The sequence below is a fragment of the Mustela lutreola genome, chromosome 7, assembly GCF_030435805.1.
Source record: "Mustela lutreola isolate mMusLut2 chromosome 7, mMusLut2.pri, whole genome shotgun sequence".
Lineage (NCBI taxonomy): Eukaryota > Metazoa > Chordata > Mammalia > Carnivora > Mustelidae > Mustela > Mustela lutreola.
This window is the reverse complement of record NC_081296.1, coordinates 39,063,887-39,090,558: the sequence shown is the minus strand read 5'-3', so window position 1 is coordinate 39,090,558 and position 26,672 is coordinate 39,063,887. Positions and strand designations below refer to the sequence as shown.

At 49.6% G+C, this 26,672-nt stretch overlaps 1 protein-coding gene across 27 annotated transcripts in view; it reads right to left on the bottom strand.

Annotated features, from left to right (window-relative positions):
• GRAMD2A (GRAM domain containing 2A) overlaps window positions 1-26,627 on the bottom strand; it is a 34,696-nt gene extending 8,069 nt beyond the window's left edge. The window contains exons 1-5 of one of the 27 annotated variants that reach the window (XM_059180486.1): window positions 26,430-26,627; window positions 10,858-11,043; window positions 1,401-1,537; window positions 1,046-1,138; window positions 194-208 (exon numbers count right to left, since the gene is read on the bottom strand). In XM_059180486.1, coding sequence (XP_059036469.1) covers window positions 194-208; window positions 1,046-1,138; window positions 1,401-1,537; window positions 10,858-11,043; window positions 26,430-26,612 — 614 coding nt within the window. In that variant the 5' untranslated portion in view covers window positions 26,613-26,627. Of the gene's footprint in view, window positions 1-193; window positions 209-1,045; window positions 1,139-1,400; window positions 1,584-10,857; window positions 11,044-15,582; window positions 16,612-26,429 lie in introns of those variants that run through there. The other 26 variants (XM_059180490.1, XM_059180491.1, XM_059180496.1 and 23 more) reach the window with 26 other exon arrangements.
• Between the last annotated feature and the right edge of the window lie 45 nt (window positions 26,628-26,672).

Here is a 26,672-nt window from a genome sequence, read left to right as displayed (position 1 = left end):
CTGGCCAAAGGATAGGCAGAGGAGTAGACCCGAGGCTAGGTGAGCGGGAGACCAGGGACGGGGACCAGTCTGGGGAGCGGGTGAGGTGGAGATGTCAGACTCACGGCTCCGGGGCCTGGCCGTGGGCCATGATCCCGGCAGGACGGCCCTCCTTGCAGCCTCCTCCCTGCGGCCTGGAGCTCGGCAGACTCACCTGACCCTACCGAGGCTGAGGGAGAGGGGGTGGTGCTGGAACGGCCAGGTTGGCCTGAGGACAGGTGGGCAGGGAGGAGGCTGGTAACCTGAGAAGCCTAGACTCTGCTGGGTCCCCGAGTGCTGGGACAGGCCCCAGCCCGGAGGAAGAGGCAAGGGGCAGTCTACGCCCAGCCTTACACCTGAGGTAAGGTCCCCTTTCTGCCCCTTCTTTAACCCTTTGCCCCCTTCTTTGATTTAAGTTGTTATTTAAATGCCAGCTAGTTAACATACAGTGCAATATCCCATAGTCCCCCTCATCACCAGGGCCCGCCTTCATCCCCACCACCTGCGTCACCCAGCGCCCCACCCACCTCCCCGCGGGTGACCATCCGCGTGTTCTCTGGAGTTCAGAGTCTGTTTCTTGGTTCATCCCTCTCTCCTTTTCTCCCGTTTGCTTGCTTGACTTGTTTCTTAAATTTCACCTATGAGTGAAGTCATACGGTCTCTGTCTTTCTGGGACTTAATTTCACTTAGCTTAGTACTCACTAGCTCCCACCAGGTCATTGCAAATGGCAAGATGTCGCTTTTTTTTTTTTTTTTTTTTTTTTAGATTTTTATTTATTTATTTATTTGACAGAGAGAAATCACAAGTAGATGGAGAGGCAGGCAGGCAGAGAGAGAGGGAAGCAGGCTCCCTGCTGAGCAGAGAGCCCGATGAGGGACTCGATCCCAGGACCCTGAGATCATGACCTGAGCCGAAGGCAGTGGCTTAACCCACTGAGCCACCCAGGCGCCCCGATGTCGCTCTTTTTTATTTGCCCCTTTCTTTAAGGTCCAATCCATAGGTCTACCTGACTGGGAGGGGCCTCACCTGGAGTCCAAGGGTGCCTGAACCCTGGCTAGTTTCTCTGAGCAGGACACAGAGCTCTTCAGAGAAGCCGTCTTTCCGCGCATCTGTTGGTCGCTGAGCAGAAACAGATCCATATCAGGAAGAGCGGCTCTGGGGGAATACCTTTCCCCACCAGCTTCCCCAGGCCCAGGCCAGCTCCTCTCCCCGCACCCCAGACCGGCTCTGCTATTCAGGCTGAGGCTGAAGATGTCACCACCCAGAGGCTGCAAGTCAGGCAGGAATTCTCTGGTTCCAGACAGAAGGGGCAATCTCATGCTGTCTTTTCTGGAAGCCTGCAGGTCAGTCTATGCCCAGACCGGAAGGGAAATCAGCCTACCTTAGTGCGGCACCAAGCAGGTAGGCCTGCCCCACACTTAAGAAAGCACAGTGGGAAGGAGGACTCGAAGACTTGCTCCCGGCTGACAGTGTAAGATTCTGAGGTGCCTGGGCAGCATTCCCATAAGCCATCGGGATCTGGGAAAGGATGCTGAGCACAGGAGGCCGAAGCAGAGCTGAGGAGCTGGGGCACAGATGGCGCGGATGGGGGGTCGGGGGGGCGGCTCCAGTCAACCCATAGGTAACTATGGGCTCGGAGGGGAGGAGCAGCACTGCACCAGGAGATGGCCTGGTGGCCTTCGGACAGTCAGGGTACCTTGGCCTCACAGCCAAACCATCTCAAAAATGTCCCAGGGAGAGGGGCCTGGAGAGAGGAGACGCCATCCCCCTGGGCAGGTGGGGCTCCCCAGTGGCATTTGAGTTCATGCCTCCCCTAAACAGCTCCAAAGCATAGGGAACCCCCTTCCTGCCCCTGTCAGGGAAGACACAGGCTCAGAATCGATAAAGCCTGAGGAGTCCAACCGACCCCCAAAAGTGTAGGCCCAGAAGCTGACAGGAAGAGAGGCTGGCCAAGAAGCAGGGCCAGGGTGGGGCACCACGGGGGTCATAAACAGCTACAAGGTCCTGGGCCGATAAGGAGCTGGAAACGGAGGCCTGCAAACACCTGCCCGCAGTCCCTCTCAGCTCTGTCGCCGGGGCAAGTCAAAGATGTCTTCTTTGAGAACAGAGTGGCCTGCTCAGCCAAGATCTGCCAAGATCTTCAGAGATGATTTAGTCGGACCCCTACCTCGCTGTTACGCAGTAGGAAACTGAGTCCCATCGAGGGAGTGGCTGGACCCAGTATCATACGGTGAAGAGCCAGGTGACCCCATGCCTCAAAAATTAGCCCATCCGCAGCCCTGTGGCCCGGTGACCTCTGCCCTGGCCTTTATGGAGAATTTCGGTGCACCCATCAACATAGGTTTCCTGAATCTTGCAAAGTGACAAGTTTTGCTAGTGATTTTGACCCCCAAAGGTAATTTCTAGATTTGTTTAGTTCCATCATTCGCATTTCAAGTGGATTTTCCCTTCTCCTCTTGATTTTTACTATGCTCATAATAGAAAATATGAAAAAGATAAAACCTATAAATATGATGATCAAAATCCCCCAGAAGGAAAAAAATTCTTCAAAACTCATCAAGAGGGACGCGTGGGTGGCTCAGTTGATTAAGTGTCTGCCTTAGGCTTAGGTCATGATCCCAGTGTCCTGGGATCAAGTCCCGCATTGGGCTCCTTGCTCGGTAGGGAGCCTGCTTTTCTCTCTCTCTCTCTCTGCCTGCCACTCTGTCTGCCTGTGCTCGCGTGCTCTCTCTCTCTCTGACAAATAAATAAATAAAATCTTTAAAAAAAAAAAAACTCATCCAAAGAAAAGGTTTAGGCATAAATATAGAATTTACATGAATGGAATCATGGATTATAATTCATAGGTCTTACTTTGGTCGCTTAACATGATCTCATGAGGAATTCCCGTGTCCCTGTCCATGGCTGAGACAGATTCTCAGAAGTGTGATTCGTGGGTGGAGAATGCATACTTCTCAGGCCCTTTAGACCCTCGCCCAAAGTGCTTCCAGATGCTCTACTTGTGACCACGGCCATCAGCACTACGTGAGGGCCCGTTCCCGACACACCCAGGCCCAACCCTGGCTATTCTGTTTTTCTCACTTTTGCAAATTTGGTACGTGGAAACATACTATTTTCATTTCCATTTCTGCTTACGGAGGGGCTAAGTGAGTTTCCCACATAGACATATGAACTCCTGGAATCCCACCTGTGAATTGTTTATGAGCATCTCCATGTTTGTCTTACTGATTTGTATTAAATGTTTTTTCGAGAACATTAGTCCTTAGTCGATCATGTTTGCAAACATCCCCCCAGTGGGTCATTTGCCTTTTAAGTTTTGTCTGAGGTTTTGTTCCTTTTTTGTGTGGTAGATTCCCTCCATGTCTTCCATCTCTCAGTTCCTCACTTGGCTCCCTTGCCTTGGTGGGAGAAGCACCTTGGGGTGCCCTGAGGCAGAGCATGTACAAGTCAAACCACTGAGCCCTTGGAGAGCTCAGACCCTGCAGCCTGTGAGCTTTCCTGGGCCACCAGGAAGGAGAAGGAGGTGGGGCCTGCTCGAAGGAACACACCCTGACCTGGAGGACCAGGCACACATGACACATTTGAGGAATGACTGTGTGGGGACAGGAAGCAAGGCTGGAGGAGGGACAGACCATGAGAAAAACAAAAGGCTGTGTACATTCCCCACAGCATCTCCAGGAAGAGAAGAATGGGGTAAAATGCAGTCACAGGGAGCAAATGACTTTCAAATATCTTTAAACTTAAAAGCAACTCCTTTACGCGTGACGAACAGGACGGTTACGAGCCATTCCGACCTGTCCATCTGTGAAAGCCAGTCCCTCCTGCACGGCCTTGTAATGCTCCTGACACAGCTTGCCTGGGGCCCAAATGTACCGCTTTCAAAATGATCGAGCCAGACTTTCCATAATTAGTCCCCTACAGCGTTTAGATGAATAAAAAATAAAGGCATGAGAGCGAAGTCAGATGCCCAGGTAGGTCTGGGCGAGAGGGGTCTCCACAGAACACCAGTCAGGTGAGGAGCCCCCAAGGATCCACTGGGCCCTGCCGCTGAAGAGGCTTCAAGAGCAGGAAGTTGGAGAATGAGGGGACCAGCCTGGGTCCCCCCACCGAGCTGGCAGCCACCTTGACATTCCCACGCAGGCCTCGTCAAGCCGGTTACTCTGTGTGTTGTGAACGACACCCCTGGGCCATCCAGTCCCACCCACCTCCACATGTGCTCTGTGGGGTAAGATCAGAATTCTTCAAATCCATGTCTGTTTTTTTTAATCAAAGCCACCCCCCAATATCATTATGTACATTAAGTAATTAAGTAATCGGGCCCCTGGGTGGCTCAGTGGGTTAAGCCGCTGCCTTCGGTCAGGTCATAATCTCAGGGTCCTGGGATCGAGTCCCGCATCAGGCTCTCTGCTCAGCGGGCAGCCTGCTTCCCCCTCTCTCTCCCTCTGCCTGTCTCTCCGTCTACTTGTGATCTCCCTGTGTCAAATAAATAAATAAATAAATAATCTTAAAAAAAAAAATGTAATTAAGTATTTAAGTAATGTCCAACACTTGGGACATTAGGGGGGTAGACAAAGATGGGGGAGGCCCCGGTGGGGTCCTTCCACCCTGCTGAGCCGGGTCCCAGGGCAGGGTGCCTCTCCTGAGGACGGAACAGGTACTTGGCCCACCCGCAAGCCTTCCTTTGTTCCCTCCACAAATACTCACTGACCTTATCCCACCAGGAGTCCCAGCGTGGGTCCTGCCATGGGGCTGCTGGAAGGGTAGGGATGCGCAGCTAGCAGATTCAGGGAGATGTCAGAAGAGGAGCCAGGCCAGTCAAGAAAGCCGGGGGCGGGGGGCACAGAGAGAGCAGGAGAGGGAGAGACAACGAAGAGGGATTCCAGAGGAGCCAGAATCGAGCTGTGTCCTGCAGAACTCGTGGACCAGGCTTCACGGGACACCTGCCACGAGCACACCGGTCTCGAAGCTTCCCCAGGCTCAAGCTACTCCCACCACGTGGGTACTCCCAAACCGAAATCTAACCTCGACGCCCTCTCTCCTCCTGAGCTTCAGCCTGCCATCGGGATGCGGCCACCAAGACACGCTTGTTGTCATCCCCCCAGATCTGCTTCCTTCTGAGCACCTGACATCCCTGAGAGGTTCCTCCTGCCACTGAGGCCCAGGCCAGAATCGGAAGCTGTCTTCTCCCCATCCCCACCACCAATGGATCCCAAGTCCCCAGGACACCATCCCCTTTCTCCACTCCAACTGCGCCAGCCAGCCGCATCACCACCATCCCTTCCCCCAACGCTGGTGACAAGCTTGCTCTCCTGCCTGGCCCTGTCCCGTGCTGGCCAGCAGAGTCACCTTGGGGCCCAGATCCGACCCGCCCCTCTGCTGCTGACATTCCTTCTTGAGTTTCCCCTCGCCTCCTCGGCAGGCCTTCCTGAGCTTCCTGCTTCCCTTGCCAGGCTCCCCCACAAGGCCCCCCTGTGCCCTAGCTTCCTTGCCGTCGTCGCCCTCCCCCGCAGTGCATACCCCAAACCCAGAATTCCTCTCCACGCTCGTCTGCCTGGGGAATTCCGCTCATCTTTCGAGCCCCAGTTCAAATGGCACCTCTTCTGTGAAGCCTTCCCTGGTTTCCCCCAGGGCAGAGCTGGTCAGTCCCTCCTCTGCAGTCCCTTGTGACCTCCATCCTGCTGTCCTTCCAGCACCCACCACACCAGACTGTAAGCACACTCTGTTTACACATCTGTCTGCCCCCAGTCCACTCTGAGCTCCCCCAGGTGTGTGCTTCATACATACATACATACATACATAAATACATACATACAATGGGCACTCGGTGTTTGCTACTGAAAGGGAAGGAGACAGAGAAAGAGAGACGGTGATACTCCCAGAGGGAGGAGGGGAGGGAAAAGCACAGAGATAGAGCCCCCGGGGGTCCCCTGCAGACGGATGGAACCTCGCCATGGTGCAGGCATCAAGACGGGCCCAGCACCACCAGGCACACAGTCCATGCTGGCTGACTGATCAGAAGGGGGGCTCGGGGGGAGACAGAAGACATAAGGAAAAGGAGAAAGTGGCTCAGACAGGATGGGATGCAGTATTTGGGGAAAACACAGGCCGGACCCTCCCACCTCCATTGCACTGTCCACTCAGTGGCATGCCCCTGGGCCATCCTGTGCCCAGGCACAGTCCAGCTTACCCACCCTGCTTGCCCACACTTAAACCTCCATAGCCCTGGGGCAAACCTCCCCCCCACCCAACTCCAGGCTCCCATAAGCCTCTGGCTGGAGCCGTACCCTGGCCACACTGAAGCAGAAAGCCAGGCCTAGCAGCAGCCTGAACCAGCCGTGCCTTTAGGGTCCCCTGGGGCAACTTGGACTCATCTCCCAAGTTCACTTCTCCTGGACATTCGAGATACTAGAGTCAAGGCCGGGCCCAGTGACACTTTCTCACCTTCAGCTAGGTAATGAAATATTTTCAACTTCTTAGTAAAGAGTAATTTTCACATAGAAGAGTACACATAAAACAAATATACAGGGGCGCCTGGGTGGCTCAGTGGGTTAAGGCCTCTGCCTTCTTTGGCTCGGGTCTTGGTCCCGGGGTCCTCGGATAGAGCCCCCACATCGGGCTCTCTGCTCAGCAGGGAGCCTGCTTCCTCCTCTCTCTGTCTGCTTCTCTGCCTACTTGTGATCTCTGTCTGTCAAATGGATAAATAAAATCTTAAAAAAACAAAACAAAACACAAAAAACAGGTATACGATCCAGTGCATCTCACAAATAGAACACACTTTGGAAACCACCCCCAGAGGCCCCCTGCTCCTTCCAGTCTCAAGGCCTCCCCCCAGACCCCACAAGGATGACCGTCATCCGGGCTTCCGCGGGCTTCCTATGAATGGAATCGTCACACACGTACCCTTCTCTGTGGCTGTGTAGCTGTAAACTGCGCCTTTTCACTAGTGTTTTGTATCACATTACACGGACTTACTGCAACTGATTTATTCATTTGACTCTAGATGGGCATCTGGGCAGTTTTCCAGCTTTTGTCTGTTGCGAAAGTGTGACCAAGAACATTCCAGTACCTGTCGTGTGGACACAAGTATTCCTTCCTGCGGGTAAACACTTAGGATTGGAATTGGTGGGTCATAAGATAGGCCCATGTTCAGTTCCAGGCTTTTCAAGGCCCTCAGGTGATCTGAAACATGCAACCAGTGTATAGAAACCACTGGATGAATCTTGCCCCCCATGTCTCTCCTTTCTTTGCAGCTCAGAAGGAGAAGGATGCGTCCTGGAATCCAGGGTGAGACCCCCTGCCTGGGCTCTGGATCTGGGGCCCTGGCCCTCTGGACTTCCAGGAACGCCTTCAGCAAGACAGGAATCACATGTCCACAGAGATTTCCTTCCTCCGTTAAGGTCACACAACACATTTACTAGGTCAAGCCAAAGAAGCAGGAGCACTTTTCCGTGCGGCACAGCCTGGCTCTGGGTCCTTCCCGAGAGCCTGCCTATGTCTTTCCAGGGTCATAGGCCTGACACACAGCCCAGACACTGGCTGACAAGACCTCTGCCAAAGAGAAACTGGAATAAGGTGGGTAGAGTTGGGCTTATCATCAGTACTCTAAAACCCGGAGAGAAAAGGCGATCTTCTTTTGCAAAAACAATCCTAATATTTCCTACACAGAAGCTGTACCTCATTTTATTTTCTAAGCGGATATTCCTTATCTAGGACAGCTGCTTTGCTGTTTCTGCTGACCAGAAAAGGGGAGAGAAGCACATGGCTGAACCCCATCCTGAGTGTGAAGGGGTGGGGTTTGGGGCACTGAGGGGGGTGTGCCACATGCTGGGTCCCCATCCAGCTGTCCAGCTCAGCAGCCCTGGCAAAGCACTCAGGAGGGGCAGGCATTTGGCACAGGTACGAACCCTACTTCCCAGGAGCAGGTCTGAGAACACCTTCGCCAGGGATGTGCTTAGTTCCCTCTGAGAACCTGGGGCAGCTTTGAGATGAATGGGAAGGTGGCAGGCCAGGTGCCCTACTTCCCAAGTCATCACAGTCTGGACCAAATGACCATGGCTGCCACCAGGAGAAGCACAGGTGTTCCAGACCCACACAAAGCCATCTGCGAGCTGACCAGCAGCCTCTTTGGAGGAAGAGATGACCTTGGCCCAACCGACTCCATTTCTAATGAATCCTCACCGGGGCCTACGAGATGGGCAGTGCACAGCTGCAGCACTCACAGCCAGACCAGAATCCCCCACCAGCTTTGGCCAAAGCCCACAGAGCAGAGAACACCTGTGATGTCATTTCGGCCACTCACGTGGGGCAGGTGCTTCTGCAGACATGTCACAGGTGGGGAACAGAGGCTCCAGTGAAGTCCCCGCACACAGTTGTTGGCAGGGCCGGAACCCGCGGAGGCCTGACACCCAGGCCTGGGTTCCACCACACCCCCAGCGAGCCTTCAGGGTCAGTGGGGGGAAGGACTCAGAAGGTTCAAACCAGGTCAAGCCCTGCGAGTGGAGGGGGCCCCTGGGGAGAAGGGTGGGGAACAGGTGTGGCTCAGGTGTGCCCGGAGGACAGCTACAGCGTCCATCTGTCTGTCCAGTTATACAGATGAGGAGGCAGCCCAGACAGGTAAGGCATGAGCTCCTGACCGCTCAACTGGGGAGGAGCTGAACTCAAACCCCAGTTCGGCCGAAATCCTGCACTGTCTCCTCCAGCATGCTGCCCAGAGGGCTGGGGCCCGGTGTTCTGCCCTCTCCTGTAGCGCTCCCAGTACACAGGGATTAGGGGACACCAAAGGAGGTCTCTTGGGCCGAGATGGCTATGCAGGGGCCTGTCTGGGATGTGGGGTTCCCTAGATCAGACCCCTTCCCACCCCCTCATCCCTCAGCAAGACTTTATCTTCTTTGCTCAAAGACGCAAACAAACTGGGAGAACTAGTTGTTCGGGAGGAGATGTGAGCTGGCTTGGCCCTCTGGGGGTGGCTGCATCCAGCCTGAACAAGGACCCCTTTGAGCTCTGCTGCCAACAAGAACTCCTACCTACAGGGATGTCAGAGACTCCAGGGCCTTCCACCCAGTGGGAGGTGGGTGGGCCAAGGGCAAGGCTGGCTCCATCTCCCACTCTTGGCAGCCAAGAGGCTGCCCACTGCCCAGGTCTCTCTGTGGAGCTCAGAACTGGTCAGCCAAGCCCTTAGCTGCTTGGTTGAATGGCTTCACTCTGGTTAAAGGACCCCAGTTGCCCTCTTCCCTGCTTTTGGACCCACCTACCCTGCCCCTGCCATCCAGATCTGGGCTCTCGGGACACATTAGAAAGGCCCAGATCCTCACAGGGATGGAATTCAGGATCAACGTGCTCAGACTGACTCCTCTCAGGCATTCAGGTGTTTGGGAGGCTCGCTAATGGGCTGCCCTCCCAGCTCTGCCTGGGTCCTGCTTAGCTACCGTGCTGCTGCGCACGATAGAGACCCTTCCACTCTTATCCCCCAACACCTCCGCTCCCCGAAGCCTGGTAAGCCGGAAGGCTCTGGGGAGAGCTGACCCCTCTCACGTTGCCTCCACACACGGTCTGTTCAGATATCTTCATTGCTGTACCTCTCATTTAAGTGGCTGTCCCCCACTAAGACCAGCTTCCTTATTCATCTCTTACCCCCTGCCCCCGCACTCAGCTTCAGGCATCCAGTAAGTGCTCAATAACTGTGTACTGAAGAAACAAACACTGCCCACAGAGAAGCTCCTCTGTGTAGTGTGTTCGGCTGCACTGGGACTTCGGGACACGGACACCAGACCTGGAGCAGGAGCAGTCACTCTGGTTTGCTTCTCGCTGCCCGCATCTCCTCCTGGGTGGCCCCCGGCCACCTTCCTCCGGGTCTGCTCCCCTGTAAAATGGGGAGAAATCCCCTCTCTGATCTGCAGATCTTCAGGGCTGCTGTGGGGGTCTGAGAATTCATGGACTAGCCCCAGGGAGGGGGCCGGTTCTCACAGCATTGCCCACTGAGCCTCACCCCTGCTCCCGCCCCTCCCCTTGACACTGAGACCTCCACATCCCATCATGCCCCTGGAGGCATGCCTAGAAGTGCAGCCGCCTATGGGAAGCGGAGACAGGAGCACCACCAGGCCCCAACGGCACCCGCAGAGCTCCACACAGGTCCTGCGTGACTGACTCTTTCTCCTGGGACTGCAGCCAGGGAGCCTCTTCGGGGAGGGGAGAGCCCTCTCTGCACCTGGGCCCCACCCAGCGCCTGGCTCCCGCAGCTCAGGCCCAGCTGCCCCACAGCATCCCTCCACCAGAGGTCTGAGGCCAGCAGGGGCTGCCCCCTTGCTGGCCAGAGCTCAAAGGCCTGCGGAGCAAGACCAGTCACCAGGGAGACAGACGGGACAAATAGCCAAAACAGGGAAACTGCTGCTGGGCATGTTCAGGATTTCTCATGAAGCCCAGGCCACCCTGAGGAGCAGGCGGTTGGTCCTGCAGTGAGTGACCTGCCTGTCGCCGGCCTCATCCCACATTCCCCCTGCTGTAGCAGCATCTGTCTGAGCTAGCACCCCTGGACCTGGTCACAGACCACTTTTTCTTGGCCAGCCACTTCAGGCCTGGCTGTCTCCAGACAAGAAGCTGGTCATTCAGGTCGAAAAACAGACTTGCATTCATTAAAAAACAGAGCACTCCTGTGCTCCTGGGGGCTGCCCTCTGCTGAGCCTGCTGAGGGAGGGCCCAGAGGCCAAGCCCGGTGCTCAGATGCCTCCCCCATCCCCAGTCAAGGCTGCCAGGAGGTGTGGCTACTCTCGGGACAAGCCTGCTCTGTCCATCCGTGGATACCATCCAATGCACCCTGATTCCAACTAGCCCCTGACACCCACCTCAGAATCACTCCAGCTTTGTGGACCCTCCGGGATCTTCTCAGGGCACAGGGCAGGTTGGAAGGTGTCTTGGGGTCCTGAAAGAGCCTGGATGTGGTGGCTGGGAGACACAGAGGCAGGCCTGGAAGTACCTCTCACTGCAGAGGGGCTTAGAGAAGTCACTTCTCTCTGGGCCTCACTTACTCTCTGCAAAGGGGTGAGAAAGCCTCAGCCCAGGAAGGAAAGCAAGGGCTGTGTGAGGGAAAAACAAAGCAGAGCTAGGAACTGGGTGAACTACAAATGGCCACTGACCCTCCTGTGGTCAGGAGAACCCCTATCCCAGGAGAGGCTGGCAGGACCACAGTCCTCAAAGGGCTGCCAGCCTCTCTGCCTCCCTCCTACAAACACCAATTGAATGTCTGCTGTTTGCTCAGCTCTGTGTAAGTGCTGTGTATACTAAGAAGGATAAGGCAAACTACTATCCCCAAAACGCCTGGTGGGAGAGGCAGACATGAAACAAATATTTATATAAATCAATACATAATTATAACTGTGTCAGCTATGCTATGAAAGAAGAGCCCAGCGTCCTAGTTGGACCTCTGTCAGGGAGTCCTGACTCAGCTGTGGAAAGCAGGGAGGTTTTCCCTAAGAAGCAGTGGCATTTTGAGCTGATAGCCTGTGGATGTTAATCAGATGGGGGAGGGTATTTGCAGAGAGTTAGAGAGGGGTTCTTGTAGAGGGTTTATGATGGATGTGCAAAGGCCCTGAGGCCGGAGTGTGTGGCATGTATGAGGAACATAAACAGAGCCTTTGTCTGGAGGGTGGAAGTGGTGAAGTGGGGAGCAATGAGGCTGGAGGGGTTGGCTGCTAGATCATGCAGGGCCTTGTACACTCCGATAAGGGTTTCTGTCATTTTCTTAGAAGCTATGGGGAATCTATAAAGGGATTTAAACAGGGAAATCCACTACTAAATTTGTATCTTTTTTTTTTAAAGATTTTATTTATTTATTTGAGAGAGAGACAGTGAGAGGGAGCATGAGCGAGGAGAAAGTCAGAGGGAGAAGCAGACTCCCTATGGAGCTGGGAGCACAATGCGGGACTCGATCCCAGAACTCTGGGATCATGACCTGAGCCGAAGGCAGTCATCCAACCAACTGAGCCACCCAGGCGTCCCCTAAATTTGTATCTTAAAGAGATAACTCTGATCACATTGATTTGCTTGAAAGTCATCCAAAGGAAGTGGGGAAGGGGGAGCAGAGTAAGTATCAATGAAATAGGGACAATCTTCTGTTGATGGTTATTATAGATGGGTGATGGATGGATGGATATCCACCCTACAACTCTCTCCTTTTTTGTATATGTTTAAAATTTTTCCATGGAGAGAGATCAGTTAGGAGACTATATTCCAATGGAGAGATGATGTCTCACACTTGGTGGCAGTAGTGATGGAGGGCCAGTGATGGGCTTAGGATATATATTTCCAAATAAAATCAACATGACTTGTTGATCTGTTGGATGTAGAGTATCAGGGGGAAAATGTCAAATATGACTAGATTTCTGGCTTAAGCAAGTAGGATACTGCTCTGTTTCACTGAGATGAAACAGGGGAAAATATATTGGAAAAAGAGCATATTTGAAGGAAACAATCACGAGTTCAGTCTTGAAGTTGTGTGGGAAATTATTAAGTAGAGATGTCAAGCTATATAGGAGTAAGGAGCTCAGAAGAAAGGTCCAGACCAAAGGGATAAATTTCTGAGTTACTGGCCCATGAATGAGTACAGGAGCTAGGAAAGTGGATACATAAAGAAGAAAAGTTATCAACAAGGGTGCCCAAACCAATTCACTGTGAGAAAGATTAGTCTTTTCAATAAATGGTGCTAGGACTAGATATTCACAGGCAAAAGCTTTAAGTTGGAGCCCTATCTCACACCATATATAAAAATAAGCTCACGGCGTCTGGGTGGCTCAGACAGTTGGGTATCTGTCTTCAGCTCAGGTCATGATCCCAGGGTCCTGGGATTGAGCCCCGCATTGGGCTCCCAGATCAGCGGGAAGCCTGCTTCTCCCTCTCCTGCTCCTCCTGCTTATGTTCCCACCACAAAAATGTCAGAAAACTTTTAGGAGAAAACGGGGGGGGGGGGCACCTGGGTGGTTCAGATCGTGATCTCAGGGTCCTGGGACCGAGCCCCACATTGGGCTCTCTGCTCAGCAGGGAGCCTGCTTCCCCCTCTCTCTCTTTGCCTGACTCTCTGCCTACTTGTGATCTCTGTCTGTCAAATAAATAAATAAAATCTTAAAAAAGAAGAAGAAGACAACAGGTGTAAATCTTTGTGCCCTTTGATTAGGCAACAGTCTTTTAAGATATGATACCGAAAGCACAGGAAACTAAAGAAAAGATAAACCGTGCCTTATCAAAATTGATAAGGTTTCCAAGAAAGTGAACCTTTCCAAGGTTCACCAAGAAAGTGAAGACAACCCACAGAATGGGAGAAAATATTTTCAAATCATATATCTGATATGAGACTAATATCCAAAATATATAAAGAACTCCTACAACCTTGAAAATATTATACCAAGTGAAATAAGCCAGTCCCAAAAGATAAATACTGTATCATTCCACTTATACAAAATATCTAGAGTATCAAATTCAAAGAAACAGAAAGTGGTTGCCAGGGGCTGGAGGGAGGAGATGGAGAGGTATTTAATGGGTACTTCAGTTTTGCAAGATAACAAAGTTCTGGAGATGGATTGCACAACAGGCATATGTTTAACACTACCAAAGGATGCAAATGCACTTAGAAATAGTTAAGATGATAAACTTTATGTTATGTGTTTTTCTTGACCACAATTAAAATACTTTTTTTTAAAGAACTCTTTTTTTTTTTTTTTTTTTAAAGATTTATTTAGGGGCACCTGAATGGCACAATTGGAGCATCTGCCTTTGGCTCAGGTCATGATCCCTGGGTACTGGATCAAGTCCCCCATTGAGCTCCTTGCTCAGGAGGGAGCCTGCTTCTCCTTCTGCCTGCTGCTCCCCCTGCTTGTGCTCTCTTTCTCTCTGACAAATAAATAAATAAAATCTTACAAAAAAATTTTTTAAAAGATGTATTTATTTATTGAAGAGAGAGAAAGAGAGCATACTTGCAGGAGGTGTGGAGAGGGGCATAAGGAGAGGGGGAGAGAAATCCAAGCAGGCTTCCCACTGAGAGTGAAATCCCACCCAGGGCTCCAACTCACAACTCAATCTCATGACCCTGAGATCAGCACTGGAGCCAAAACCAAGAGTGTCCACCCAGGCACCCATAAGAAGAAATGAATCTTACAAATGAATGATAAAGACAAGTAATCCTACTAAAAATGGGTACATGTTTGAATAAACATTCTTCCAAAGGCAATGTCAAATGAGCAATTAGTACATGAAAAGATGCTCAACATCATTAGCCATCGAGGAAATGCAAATCAAAACCACAATTAGATATCCTTTCACACCCACTGGGGGACCATGATCAGTATTAGGTGTTGGTGAGGATGCAGAGAAATTGAATGCTTGCACATTGCTGGGGGAATGTGAAATGGTACGACTGCTTTGTATAAGTCTGCTGGTTCGTCAGATGGTTAAACAGAGTTCCTTCAGGACCCAAAAGCTGCCCTCCTCAGTATGCACCCCAAAAGAACGGAACACATGTCCACACAAAGTCTTTTTCAAGAATGCTCACAGCATTATGATAACGAGCCCCCCAAATGGAAACATCAACAGCCCCTAAAATACCCATCAGCTGATGAACAGAGAAACTGTGGTACATCCACACCATGGAATATTACTGAGCCCTGAAAAGGAGTGAAGCGTTCATACAAGCTACAATATGAAAGAACATTGTGCTAAGTGAAAGAAGCCAGTTACGAAAGACCACAAACCTATGATTCCCTGTACAGGAAATGTTGAGAACTGGCAAATCCTCTGAGACAGAAAGCAGATTAGTGGTTGCCAAGGTGCCGGGGGAAGGGGAAATGGGAAGTGACTAATGTGGGTAGGGTTTCTTTTTGGGGTGATGAAACTGTTCTGGAATTAAACTGTTCTGGAATTGGTGTGCAACTTGGTGAATACATTAAAGCCACCGAATTGTACACTGTAAAAGGGTGAATCTTATGGTATGTGGTTTATATCTCAAGGAGGCGTTGAGGGAGGAGAGAAATCTGGGACCCGAGGAAGCACAACACTGAAAGACTGTGTGGGGGAGAGAGTCCCCCTAGGAGACTAGGAGGGAGAGAGCCAAGAGGTAGAAAGAACACTAGGGGTAGGGGTTGTCATGGAAGCCGAGGGAGCGTGTCAAAAGGAGGAATGGGAATCAGTGGTTTGCTGCGAGGCAGGTAGGAGGAAGACTGAAGGCAGTCGCTTCAGCAGCAAGGACATAATGGGTCCCTTCAGTGGGGTAGTGGGGTAGTGGGGTGGTGGGGTGGTGGCGTATGAGGCCAGACCCAGGTGCTAAAGACCTGCTCCTGCTTCCTCCCTCCCAGGCCGGTGACCGCACCCCAGGCACGGCCGTGAGGGCAGGTCTCTGATGTCGATGAGCGCAAGTCATGGGCCGGCTCACACCAACCTAGGATCCTACTGCCTTCCTCTCAGTGAAAGTCGGCAGAGATGCCGAGATGCCGGAGGACGGGAGAAGGTTCCTTGCCGGGAGGGCGCTGCCATCGCCGGCAGCCTCACTGCCGGGGGCCAAACCCCCACCCCCACGGTGTCCTCACCTGCCGCTCCTCCACCCTTGGCGCGCGAGCTGCAGCCCGAGAGGCACCGTCCATTTTCGGCGCCTGCCTCGGCAGGGGCTGGGAAGCCCGGGGTCACCCGGCGCCAGAGGGCGGCCACACCCAGAATTCCAGCCCCACAAGGAGCGCCAGCTCCCCGAGGCGGCGGCCCGGTGCCAGGGATCCCGCCTACCCGCCCAGCCCAACCTCCGAATGGGCCGATGGGCCCTGAAGCCTGGACAGAGGGGAAGCCAACGGGACGGGAGATGCTGCCGCGAGTGCACCTCTCGGCCTCTCCGAAAAAAGGATCCAAGCGCCCCCTCATCCGAGGTCCCATTTGGGATCGGTGTCCAGCACCCAACCTGGTAGCTGGCCCATATTTGAGACCGCCGAAAGCAGGGTCTGGCTCGTGCCCTGCCGCAGGCTCTGGACAAGGGGGCTCCCCCAGACTGTGCTGCAGTGAAGGGTTCAGATTCCTGAGCCATGACCTAGTCTCATGCGGCTGGCTGAGTTCTGGGACCTCTTCCTCCAGGGAGAACTCCAGATTGTCTGAAACCCCTAGGAATGCCTGTTCTCACCCCCATTATTCAACAATGTTCTGGACGTTCTAGCCATTGCACAAAAGCAAGAAAAAGAAAGAAAAGGTTTAGACACTAAAAAGAGAGAAATTTTCTTATTTATTTATTTATTTTTCAAGTAAGTTCTACAACCAAAGTGGAGCTTGAACTCAGGACCCAGAGAAGAAGAGTGGCATGCTCCACCGACTCAATAGCCAGGTGCTCCCCTCAGAAGAGAGAAATTTTATTTGAAAGATGATAAACTATCTAGAGGATACATAATTAACTAAAAAAAAAAAAAAAAAAAAAAAACCAAAACAAAAACAAAAGAAAGTGGCCCAGACATTCTTATATTTAGGCAGTAGACTAGGCAGAGCTTTGGTGGGGTAGACACATACTGAGTTCTTATGGAGTTTATTATTCTAGGGGTTATAAGGTCAGCACAAAAGTCATAAAAGTAGTTTCTCCGTAGACCCACAGTAAAAAAAAAAAAAGTTATATATATATATATATATATATATATATATATATATATATATGAAATATTTGGTAAAATGATTCTATTCACATGGAAACAACACATATAAAATACCTAAGAATAAACTTTTAAAATGTTGAAAGTCCATGAGAAGAAAACCACAAACCACAAACCTTTTTTAAAAGACATAAAAGAAGACTTGAATAAATGTTCTTGAGTGGGAAGATTCAAAGTTTTAAAGGAGAGAATTTATCTCAAATTTAATGCAAGGGCTTGCCTTACCAGATGTCAGAACAAACTACACAGCTAGAGCAATCAAAATACCATGGTATTCATAGGAAACAAACTGAGGTTTGTTGGAGGGGAGGGGGGTAGGGGGATGGGGTAACTGGGTGACGGGCATTAAGGAGGGCACATGATGTAATGAGCACTGGGTGTTGTATGTAACTGGTGAATCACTGACCTCTTATTTCTGAAACTAATAATGTACTACATGTTAATTAACTGAATTTAAATAAAATAAAATTTAATGTTAAAAAACCAAAATACTATGGTATTTACTGGCTTAGGAAAAGATGAACAGATACTAACAAGGAGTCCAGAACATGATCTATGGCTCTCTGGGAATTTAGTACATGATAAAGAAGGTGGTCCAAATAAGAAAGAGAAGAACGGATTGTCCAATAGATGGCATTGGGGCACCTGTGTAGTTCACACCATTCACAAAAATTAATTCCAAAGAGAGTAAACATCCAAACATTTTCTAAATCAATGAAGAACTAAAACAAAATAGAGAAGAGTATTAAAATATTAGGAAAGATTTTTTTTTAAAGATTTCATATATTTATTTGACATAGACAGAGGTAGCAAGAGAGGGAACATAAGCAGGGGGAGTGGGAGAGGGAGAAGCAGGCTTCCCACTGAGCAGGGAGCCTGACAAGGGGCTCGATCCCAGGACCCTTGGGACATGATCTGAGGTGAAGGCAGACACTTAACAACTGAGACACACAGGCACCCCAGGAAAGATTTTCCTAAGCAAGATATAAAGATTTTTCTAAGCAAGATATAAAACCCAGAACACATAAAACACATAATTGCATAAAAAATAAAAACTTTGTACATCAAAATTTGAACAAAGAATTGATATTCTTAAACATAAAATGAGCTCATCCAAGTCAGTAAGAGGAAGTAAATGATCTAATAGAAATATGACCAAAGGGGCGCCTGCGTGTCTCAGATGTTTGAGGGTCTGCCTCCAGCTTGGGTGATGATCCCAGGGTCATGGGATGGAGCCCCATGTCAGACTCCCAGCTCAACAGGGAGCCTGCTTCTCCCTCTCCCTCTGTCTCTCCCTGTGCTCTTGTTCCCTCTGTCTCTCTGTCTCAAATAAATAAATAAAATATTTTTGAAAATAAATATATATAAAATAAAAATAAAATAAAGTGAGCAAAGAATACTGAACAGGCAAGTTATAAAAGAAGAAATAGTTTTCATAACTATATTATTGGCAAACATTTACAAATTTAGAGTGCTCAGTACCACCAAGGATGTGTTACAAATCTACAGATCCTTTGATCCAAGAACTCCATCTCACAGAATTTGGCATAAAGAAATAAATGGACAAGTAGGCATAAATTTATATTTGTATGTTTGACAAGTATGATGAAAAAGTGGAAATACCTAAATAATATTCTATCAATATCATAGATTCCTATGCAGTTGACTAAAATAGTGGGGTATCGCTGCATGGGCTCACAGAGAAAAAGACCCAAAATGTGTTGTTTAGTGAAAAGTAGGTACAGATTAGTAAGTAAGAGATAATGAATCCATTTATAAAATTTAACCTTTTATACCAAAAGGCATATATCAAACAGTGATTATATCTCGTCTGAGAATTATAGGGTGATTTTTTACTCTTTTAAAAAAAGATTTTATTAATTTATCTGACAGAGAGAGTGAGAGTGCCCATTCAGACAAGCAGGGGAAGTGGGAGAGGGAGAGGAACAGGGAGAAGCAGGCTCCAGGCTGAGCAGGGAGTCCAGTGCGGGGATTTATCCCAGGACCCTGGGACCATGACCTGGGCTGAAGGCAGATGCTTAACCCATTGAACCACCCAGGCGTCCCCGATTTTCTACTCTCTTAATTTCTCTTTTATTTAAACTTATTAGAAGCATGTAATACTTTCAAAATCAGCAAAAAACAAGATTGTTTTTAATATTTAAAATAAAAGGTAGAAACGATATCTTCTTTTATACTTTTGAAACATCAAAGGCTTTAAAGTTTAATAATACCTGCTGTGGATCAACATGCTGATCAATGGGCAGTCTCACCCACTACTGTGTGGCAGGGGAGTGCGACAATAGGCAGATACATTTCATATGTAGATACCCATCAGACCCATCAATTCCACCCCTAACAATTCATTCTTAGAAAATAACTGGACACAAATTTAAATGTATAAGCATGTTCACAGGACTGTAGTTAGAAGAAAAAAAGAACAATAGGGCAGGAACAAATTGTGGTTTATTCAGGGATGAAAGGCTATTTAACAATTAAAATGATATTTATCGTAGCAAAACTAAATCTATAGGAACATGAAAGGATAGCATTACATAACATTCATAACATTGGGAAAAGCATTATATAGAAAAGCATGCAAAATAAAATCTATGTGGGAAGGATGGTCACCAAAATATCAACAATATTTTTCTCCATGAGTTGGGGTTTAGGTGTTATTTATTTTCTTTTCTGTATACTCTGCCTGAATTTTATGATCACAATACACTATTCTCATTTGGTGGAAAGAATGAAAAGGAAGAAAAATGATACAGCAAGAAAAAGACTTGTTTCAAGGGCACAGCGATATTAATAGATACTTCTGATACTCCAAATTTCTAAAACCTCATTCTTCTTACACGAAGACGCTTAGAATCCAAGAGAAAAAGAAACCTTGATTTTAAAAATGAACTTTGCCAGTGGAATCTGAGGAAGGTCAACGGGTTATAGTAATATCAACTTTCTGGTTGAGAGACCATGGTGCTCTCCTTATGCAGGATGTTACCACTGGGAGAATCTGAGTGGAAGGTACATGAGATCTTTGTATTGTGTCATAATATTGCATGTGAATCTACAATTACCTCAAAATATAAAGTTTATTTCAGAAAAATAAACTTTGCACCTTCAAAAGGAAAACAGACCAAGATTTCTTAAGGCTGAGTCTGGCTCATCAGAAGTCTGGTCTCAGATTCTCAAAGCTGGAAGCACAGCAGGGAAACTAACTTTGGTGAACACCTACTGTGTCTCAGACCCTTACTCGGCTGGCTGGACAACCTTTGAAGCCAACGGGATGTGACTCTGTTTTGCGGATGGAGAGAGGGAGGCTCAGAGTCAGTATTATCTCAGTAGTGGAGAAGAGACTTGAACCCAGGTCTGTCGCTCAGCCTCTTCCAATTATTCTATCATAGTTCATCCATATCTGGGAATGACTTACAAGAAAAAAAAACAAAAACAAAAACAAACTCCTGGGTGGCTCAGTCGGTCAAGCACCTGATTTCAGCTAAAGTCATGATCCCAAGGTCCAGGAATCAAGTCCCCTGTGGGGCTCCTTGCTCAGCAGGGAGCCTGCTTCTTCCTCTGCCTCCTGCCCTCTCTGCTTGTGTTCTCTTTCTCTCTTTCTGACAAATAAATAAAATCTTGGAAGGAAGGAAGGGACGGAAGGCAGGCAGGCAGGCAGGCATAAATCTTATTCAGCATTATCCACATCAAGCAACTTGGTATAAGAAAGAAAGAAAGAAAGAAAGGAAGGAAGAGGAGAAGAGAAAAAAAAAAGAGAAGAAGGAAGGAATAAATCTCATTCAGTGTTATCTACATCAAGCAGCTTGGTATAAGGAAATAAATAGTCCAGTGGGTGGTGGGTGGACGGGGGAAGGTAAAGTTGCAATCAGGCACAAGAAATTTAAAAATGTGTGCCTACATGTGAGTATCATCCTTCAGGTGTGTCATGCAGAAAGTTCTGTTAGAATGTTCTTTCCAACACCTAAATGGACCTTGTTGTAACTAGTGATCCTTCACCAAGGGACAAATCTTTGTCATCCTGTTCCTTCCTTGATAAAACTAGATCTCCACTGATGGTGCTATACCTCAGTGACCAAAGAGATGAAGAAAGAACATTCTTTATAGAAAGATTCAAGCTAGGGGCGCTTGGATGGCTTGGTCAGGAGAGCATGCAACTCCTGATCTCAGGGTTAGAGTTAGGGTTAGGGTTAGGGTTAGTTCCAAGGGTCAAGCTCCATGCTGGGTATAGAGATTAGTTAAAAACTGCAAGGAAAAAAAAAAAAGAAGAGATGAAAGGGGAACCTATAGATTACGAAAGATTATAGAGACATGGATATAGAGATTCAGTATGTTAACCAGTTGCTTAAACCTCATTCAGATCCTTACTAAACTAAACAAATGGTACAAAGACGTTTATGAGACAATGGGAGAAATTTAAATGCTAACTTGTTGGTGATTTTAAGGAGCTATTGTTATTTTTTTTAGGTGTGATAACAGTATTGTAGTTATGCTTTTTTTTTTCATTTATTTGTTAAGATTTTTATTTATTTATTCGACAGACAGAGATCACATGTAGGCAGAGAGGCAGGCAGAGAGAGAGAGAGGAGGAAGCAGGCTCTCCACGGAGCAGACAGCCCGATGCGGGGCTCGATCCCAGGACCCTGGGATCATGACCTGAGCCGAAGGCAGAGGCTTTAACCCACTGAGCCACCCAGGTGCCCCTGTAGTTATGCTTTTTAAAGGCTTTATCTTTGGGGCACCTGGGTGGCTCGGTTGTTAACTGTCTGCCTTTGGCTCAGGTCATGATCCCAGGCCCCACATTGGGCTCCCTGAACAGGAAGCTTCTCCCTCTTCCTCTGTGTTCTCTCTCCCTCTATTGGTCTCTTTCAAGTAAATAAATAAAATCTTTAAAAAAATAAAGGCTTTATCTTTTATAGATACACATTGAAATAGTTGTGGATAAAATAATATCTTAGATTTGGGGGCACCTGGGTGGCTCAGTGGGTTAGGCCTCTGCCTCCGGCTCAGGTCATGATCTCAGGGTCCTGGGATCGAGCCTCACATCGGGCTCTCTGCTCAGCAGGGAGCCTGCTTCCTCCTCTCTCTCTGCCTGCCTCTCTGTCTACTTGTGATCTCTGTCTGTCAAATAAATAAATAAAATCTTTAAAAAAAAATATCTTAGATTTGCTTCAAAATAATCCAGGAGTGAGAGAGGAGGAAGGTACATATGAAACAAGGTTGGCCCATAGCTTGGTAATTTTTGAACCTGGGTGATGGGCACATCCTGCTTATTATACTATTCTCTCTCTTTATATATGTTTGAATTTTTCTACAATAAAAGGATTTAATGATGAAAAATATAAGCATTTTTCAACTTGTTTCGTAGTCAAGGAAGCCCAGTATGAATATCAATTCTGAGGTAATGTTGCTGGGTTGTTTAAAAAAAAAAAAAAAAGATTTGTGGAGCGCCTGGGTGGCTCAGTTGTTAAGCATCTACCTTTGGCTCAGGTCATGATCCTGGTGTCCTGGGGTCGAGCCCTGCATTGGGTCCCCTGCTCACTGGTGAGCCTGCTTCCCCTCTCCCACTCCCCCTGCTTGTGTTCCTTCTCTCACTGTTTCTCTCTCTGTGTCAAATAAATAAATAAAATCTTAAAAAAAAAAAAAAAAAAGATTTCTTTATTGGGCACCTGGGTAGTTCAGTCAGTTAAGTGTCTGCCTTTAGCCCAGGTGGTGATCCCTGGGTCCTGGGATTGAGTCCCACATCGGGCTCTCTGCTCAGTGGAGAGCCTGCATCTCCCTCTCCCTGTGCCTGCCACTCCCCCTGCTTGTGCTCTCTCTCTGTGTCAAATAAATAAAATCTTTTTTTAAAAAACCATTTATTTATTTATTCTAGAGAGAGCAAGTGAGAACTCGTGCATGGGCAGGGGGAGGGGCAGAGGGAGAGAGAGAGAGGAAAAGCAGACTCCCACGAGCAGGGAGCCCGACATGGGACTTGATCCCAAGTCCCTGAGATCATGACCTGAGTGGAAACCAGGAGTTGGACGCTTCACCAACACAGCCACCCAGGCGCCCCTATTGCTGGGTTGTTTTAAAATAATATTTCTGGACAGTCCTTCAAAATTCAAAAATTATTTTTAAATCGCAATTTGTGTGGCCTGGGTTGGTATGGGTAGGTTTTGAGTAATCCAGTAAATTTTGACACCTATTAGAAACATTTAAATTTTTTTCCACAGAAGAGACAGAGAAAATCCTTAGGACTGGTCACGGTGGTTTGCTGAGGCATACCACCCAGGCTGCTCCGACCCTAAGTCAGAGAACAAGAGGGATGCCAAAGAAATGAAATGCGGGTTGGATTTTGGCAATTATTTAATATACCATTACTGCGCCACATCAACCTGCTAGGAGGAAACAAAATTTGTGTTTGATTTAAACTGTTTTTTTTTTCTTTTTTAAAGATTTATTTGTTTATTTGAGAGAGAGAGGGGTTGGGGAGAGGGAGAGACTTGAGCAGACCCCGCACTGAGTGTGACACGGGGCTCCATCCCAGGACCCTGAGGTCATGACCTGAGCCCAAACCCAGAGTCAGATGCTTCGCGGACGGGCACCTGGCAGGCTCAGTCAGAAGAGCATGTGTCTCTTGATCTCAGGGTTGTAAGTTCAGGCCCCACTTTGGGTATAGAGATAAGTTTTAAGTAAAAAAAGAAAGAAATAGTGGCAGCCAGAAACCCGTCTGTTTAAAAAACTCACCTTGTGATTTTCTAAGAGATATTAAACATCAGCTGAGGAAACATGTGGTTATGACTAGGACTCAAAGAGTGGTTCAGTCTCCACGGGTTATTAAAACTCCTATCCTAAACTAGGACCAAGCATTTCTTTCTTTTTTAAAGATTTTATTTATTCATTGAAAGAGAGAGAGACAGACAGAGCACAAGAGAGGGGAGAGGCAGAAGGAGAGGGAGAAGCAGGCTCCCCACTGAGCAGGGAGCCGGATGTGGGGCTGGATCCCAGGACCTGGAGATCGTGACCTGAGCTGGAGGCAGACGTTCAACCATCTGAGCCACCTAGGTGCCCCAGGACCAAGCATTTCTAAGCCAGTAAAAATGTGTAGCTGTGGCAGGGAGAAGGGTGGAAATAGCTTACCCTAGAGAGGTTTACATTCCTGGGGAAAAAAACCCCTTCCTTCTGGAATCTATGCTATAGCACACAGGTACTCCTTGGGGTGGGGGATGGGGGGCAGTTACTTCTCATCACACAGAAAGCTCCATTCCCAGGGGTCCCTGCTATCCCTTCCTCCTTCCTTTCCTACATGAGTAAACATGATGAAAGGTTTCATCAAAGCTGCAAAGGTTGGTGATGACGGAGAGTGAGACTGATGCCCTGCAGCCTGAGTGAATAGCAGCACAGTGGCCTAAACCGACTTCATGCCAAACTTAACCTTGGCACCAGAGGCAGTGGCAGAAATGTAGGGGCCTATGTTCACTTTTCAGGAAAGGAGAAAAGCAAGTTATTTCCTGGTGTCCAAACTCAGACACTGGACACTGGACCAAGTGGAATGCTGTTTGGTTTTCCATTGTGTGTGTGTGTGTGTGTGTGTGTGTGTGTGTGTGTTTATTAAGTGAGTTCTATGCCCACTGTGGGGCTTGAACTCATGACCATGAGATCAAAGGTCATGTTGCTCCACCACCTGAGCCAGTCGGGCACCCCTTGATTTCATGGACTTTCTGTAGGGAGTCATAGCAAAGAAGAAATTATGTGAAGAAATAAAATACCATCAGAAATTGAGGGGAAATTGAGGCAAATAACAGAATCACTTAATGTCATCATAGAGAACACCCTTGGGAGCCCAAAATCCAATTTCCTTACCTTATGATGATGGCAAAGCAGACCCAGAAAGGGGACCTGGCTTTCCCCAAGTCTTAGCAAAATAAGAACAGCGTGAGCCTTAGAACTCACTTCCGATTCCCATAGCAAGGCTCTTCATGCTGTTCTGATAAATACAATATGTGGCATTGCTGGGGTGTGGGGGGGTCCAGCAAAGCCACAGCTTCACCAGATTAAGGACTGGGCGGAGCCCCCCCACGCAAGCACTTGGAAGAGCTTCAGGGAGGCTGGCTGGCATAAACCCACCCTGAGTCCTGCCGACCCCAACCTCAGGGGGTCATCGTAGGTGGGAGAACTGGCACACAGGTCTTTCTGGTCTGCATTAAGGCTCTTGAGGGAGGACTCACCTAAGTTCAGAAATTTGAAAGCAACCTGGAACATCAAGGCACAGATTGGTCCAGGCTGTCCCCTCTAGGCTAATTCCCAAATTTCTCACTTAGGCAAGTCAGGAAGAACTTCATCTTGGTCCCAGCCCAAACTCTGGTGGAGGCTTGGTGGCAGTCTCTATCAGCTTTGCCCTCTGTCCTGTCCGTTTGCCCCAGAGATGCTCACTGCTTACGTGGTCCTGTCAAACTGTAACCTCAAACCATGTCTGTCAGCATGGGCTGGACTCTAGCCAACATAATCAGAGGATTGGGGAGAGGGCATACTGACCCTCTCACTGCAGGACGGGAGGGACACCCTCTCTACGCCAACTCTCCCTGCAACCCTATAAATCTTTTAAAGGAGCTGGACCTTAGAGCCAGCTAGAGGTGTACATGGGGCAAAGACATCACAGATTGTCAGGGCCCTCTCTTATTCCCTAAGATCCTGACACCCGCAAGGATGGGGCACCCTTAAACAACCATGAGGAGTGGGGAGACAAACCAAGTAAGGGCAAATGAGGCTGGGTAGAGACCCACCAGCCTCTGAAAACAGGGCAGAGGGAGCCCCTGAGGATTCAGCCAGTTCCATGAACCTGTGTAGAGTGGGCACAAGACTCACACATTCACCCTACCTTCCCCAGTGCTAGCCAGGGGAGCCAGGCCAACCTCCAGAGCTCACACTGTGGGGCTTGGGACCTGGGCAAGCGTAGGAACTTGTTACAGCTTCATTAACTGTCACTGTCTTCCCTAAATAATCCAGCCAGCAGCACCCAAGACCTCAAGGTGCAGAGGACCTAGTTCCTGCTGTCACGTGAAACGCCACGTCCAGCCTGCCCAACCTCCTTGCCCCTTTCCCAGCCGCAGGAACTTTCCTTCCTCCCAAAGAGACTTTGGATCAGATCTCCAGGCTGAGAGACCGGCCCCAGCCCGCCCGATCAGGACCGGCCTGGAGCACGGGCGCGGCTGCGTCGTGCCGGGACAGCTCCACGCTGCCTCCTGGGCCGCCGCGGGCCACTACAATTGCAGACCGGCTGGGAGAAGAGAGGGTCTAACCCCTCCGAGGGCCAGCAGGGAAGCGCCAGACTTTGGGTGAGGGCAGTCAGGACGAGGGAATCGGTTTGGCTGGGGCATGGATGAGTGAGTGAATGAATGAATGAGTACAGGATGAATGAATAGCGATGGTGGCGGAGACGCGGTAAGAGGCGTCCCACGGAGGGTGCCCATCCTGATGCTGCCCGGACTTCTCTCATCCCCCAGCGCCTACAGCGGGGCCATCTGCCCCCTCGCCAACACCTCGCAGCCCCCGGAGGAGCCCGGGCCCGCGCTGCGCGGCTCTGGAGCCGAGCCCAAACTCCGCCGGCCGGGAAGTGCCTGCCCCGCGGCCAGAATGTGCCCAGGCGTAGGGCGCCCCGAGGCCGCCTCGTCCCGCCGGGCAGCGTCCTCTCGTCGCAGCCTCCGATATCCCCCACCCGCCGCCCCGCCGCCGAGCCCAGCCCGCGGGCCTCAGCGCCTTACCTGCCCGCCTCGGAGGCCTCGCCCCGGCTCAGAGCGGTCATCGCGGCCCCTCCAGCAAGAGTCGGGGACCGCGCGGCCAGACCCGGCGCCCGTCGGCCCGCCTCCGCCCCAGCCCGCCCATTGGCTGCTCGCGCGGGATAGGCCCCGCCCACTGGCTGCGCTCACGGGGCGGGCCCCGCCCATTGGCTGCTGGCGCGGGACGGGCCCCGCCCACTGTTGTTCCTCCTCCGCTTCTCTGTCCCG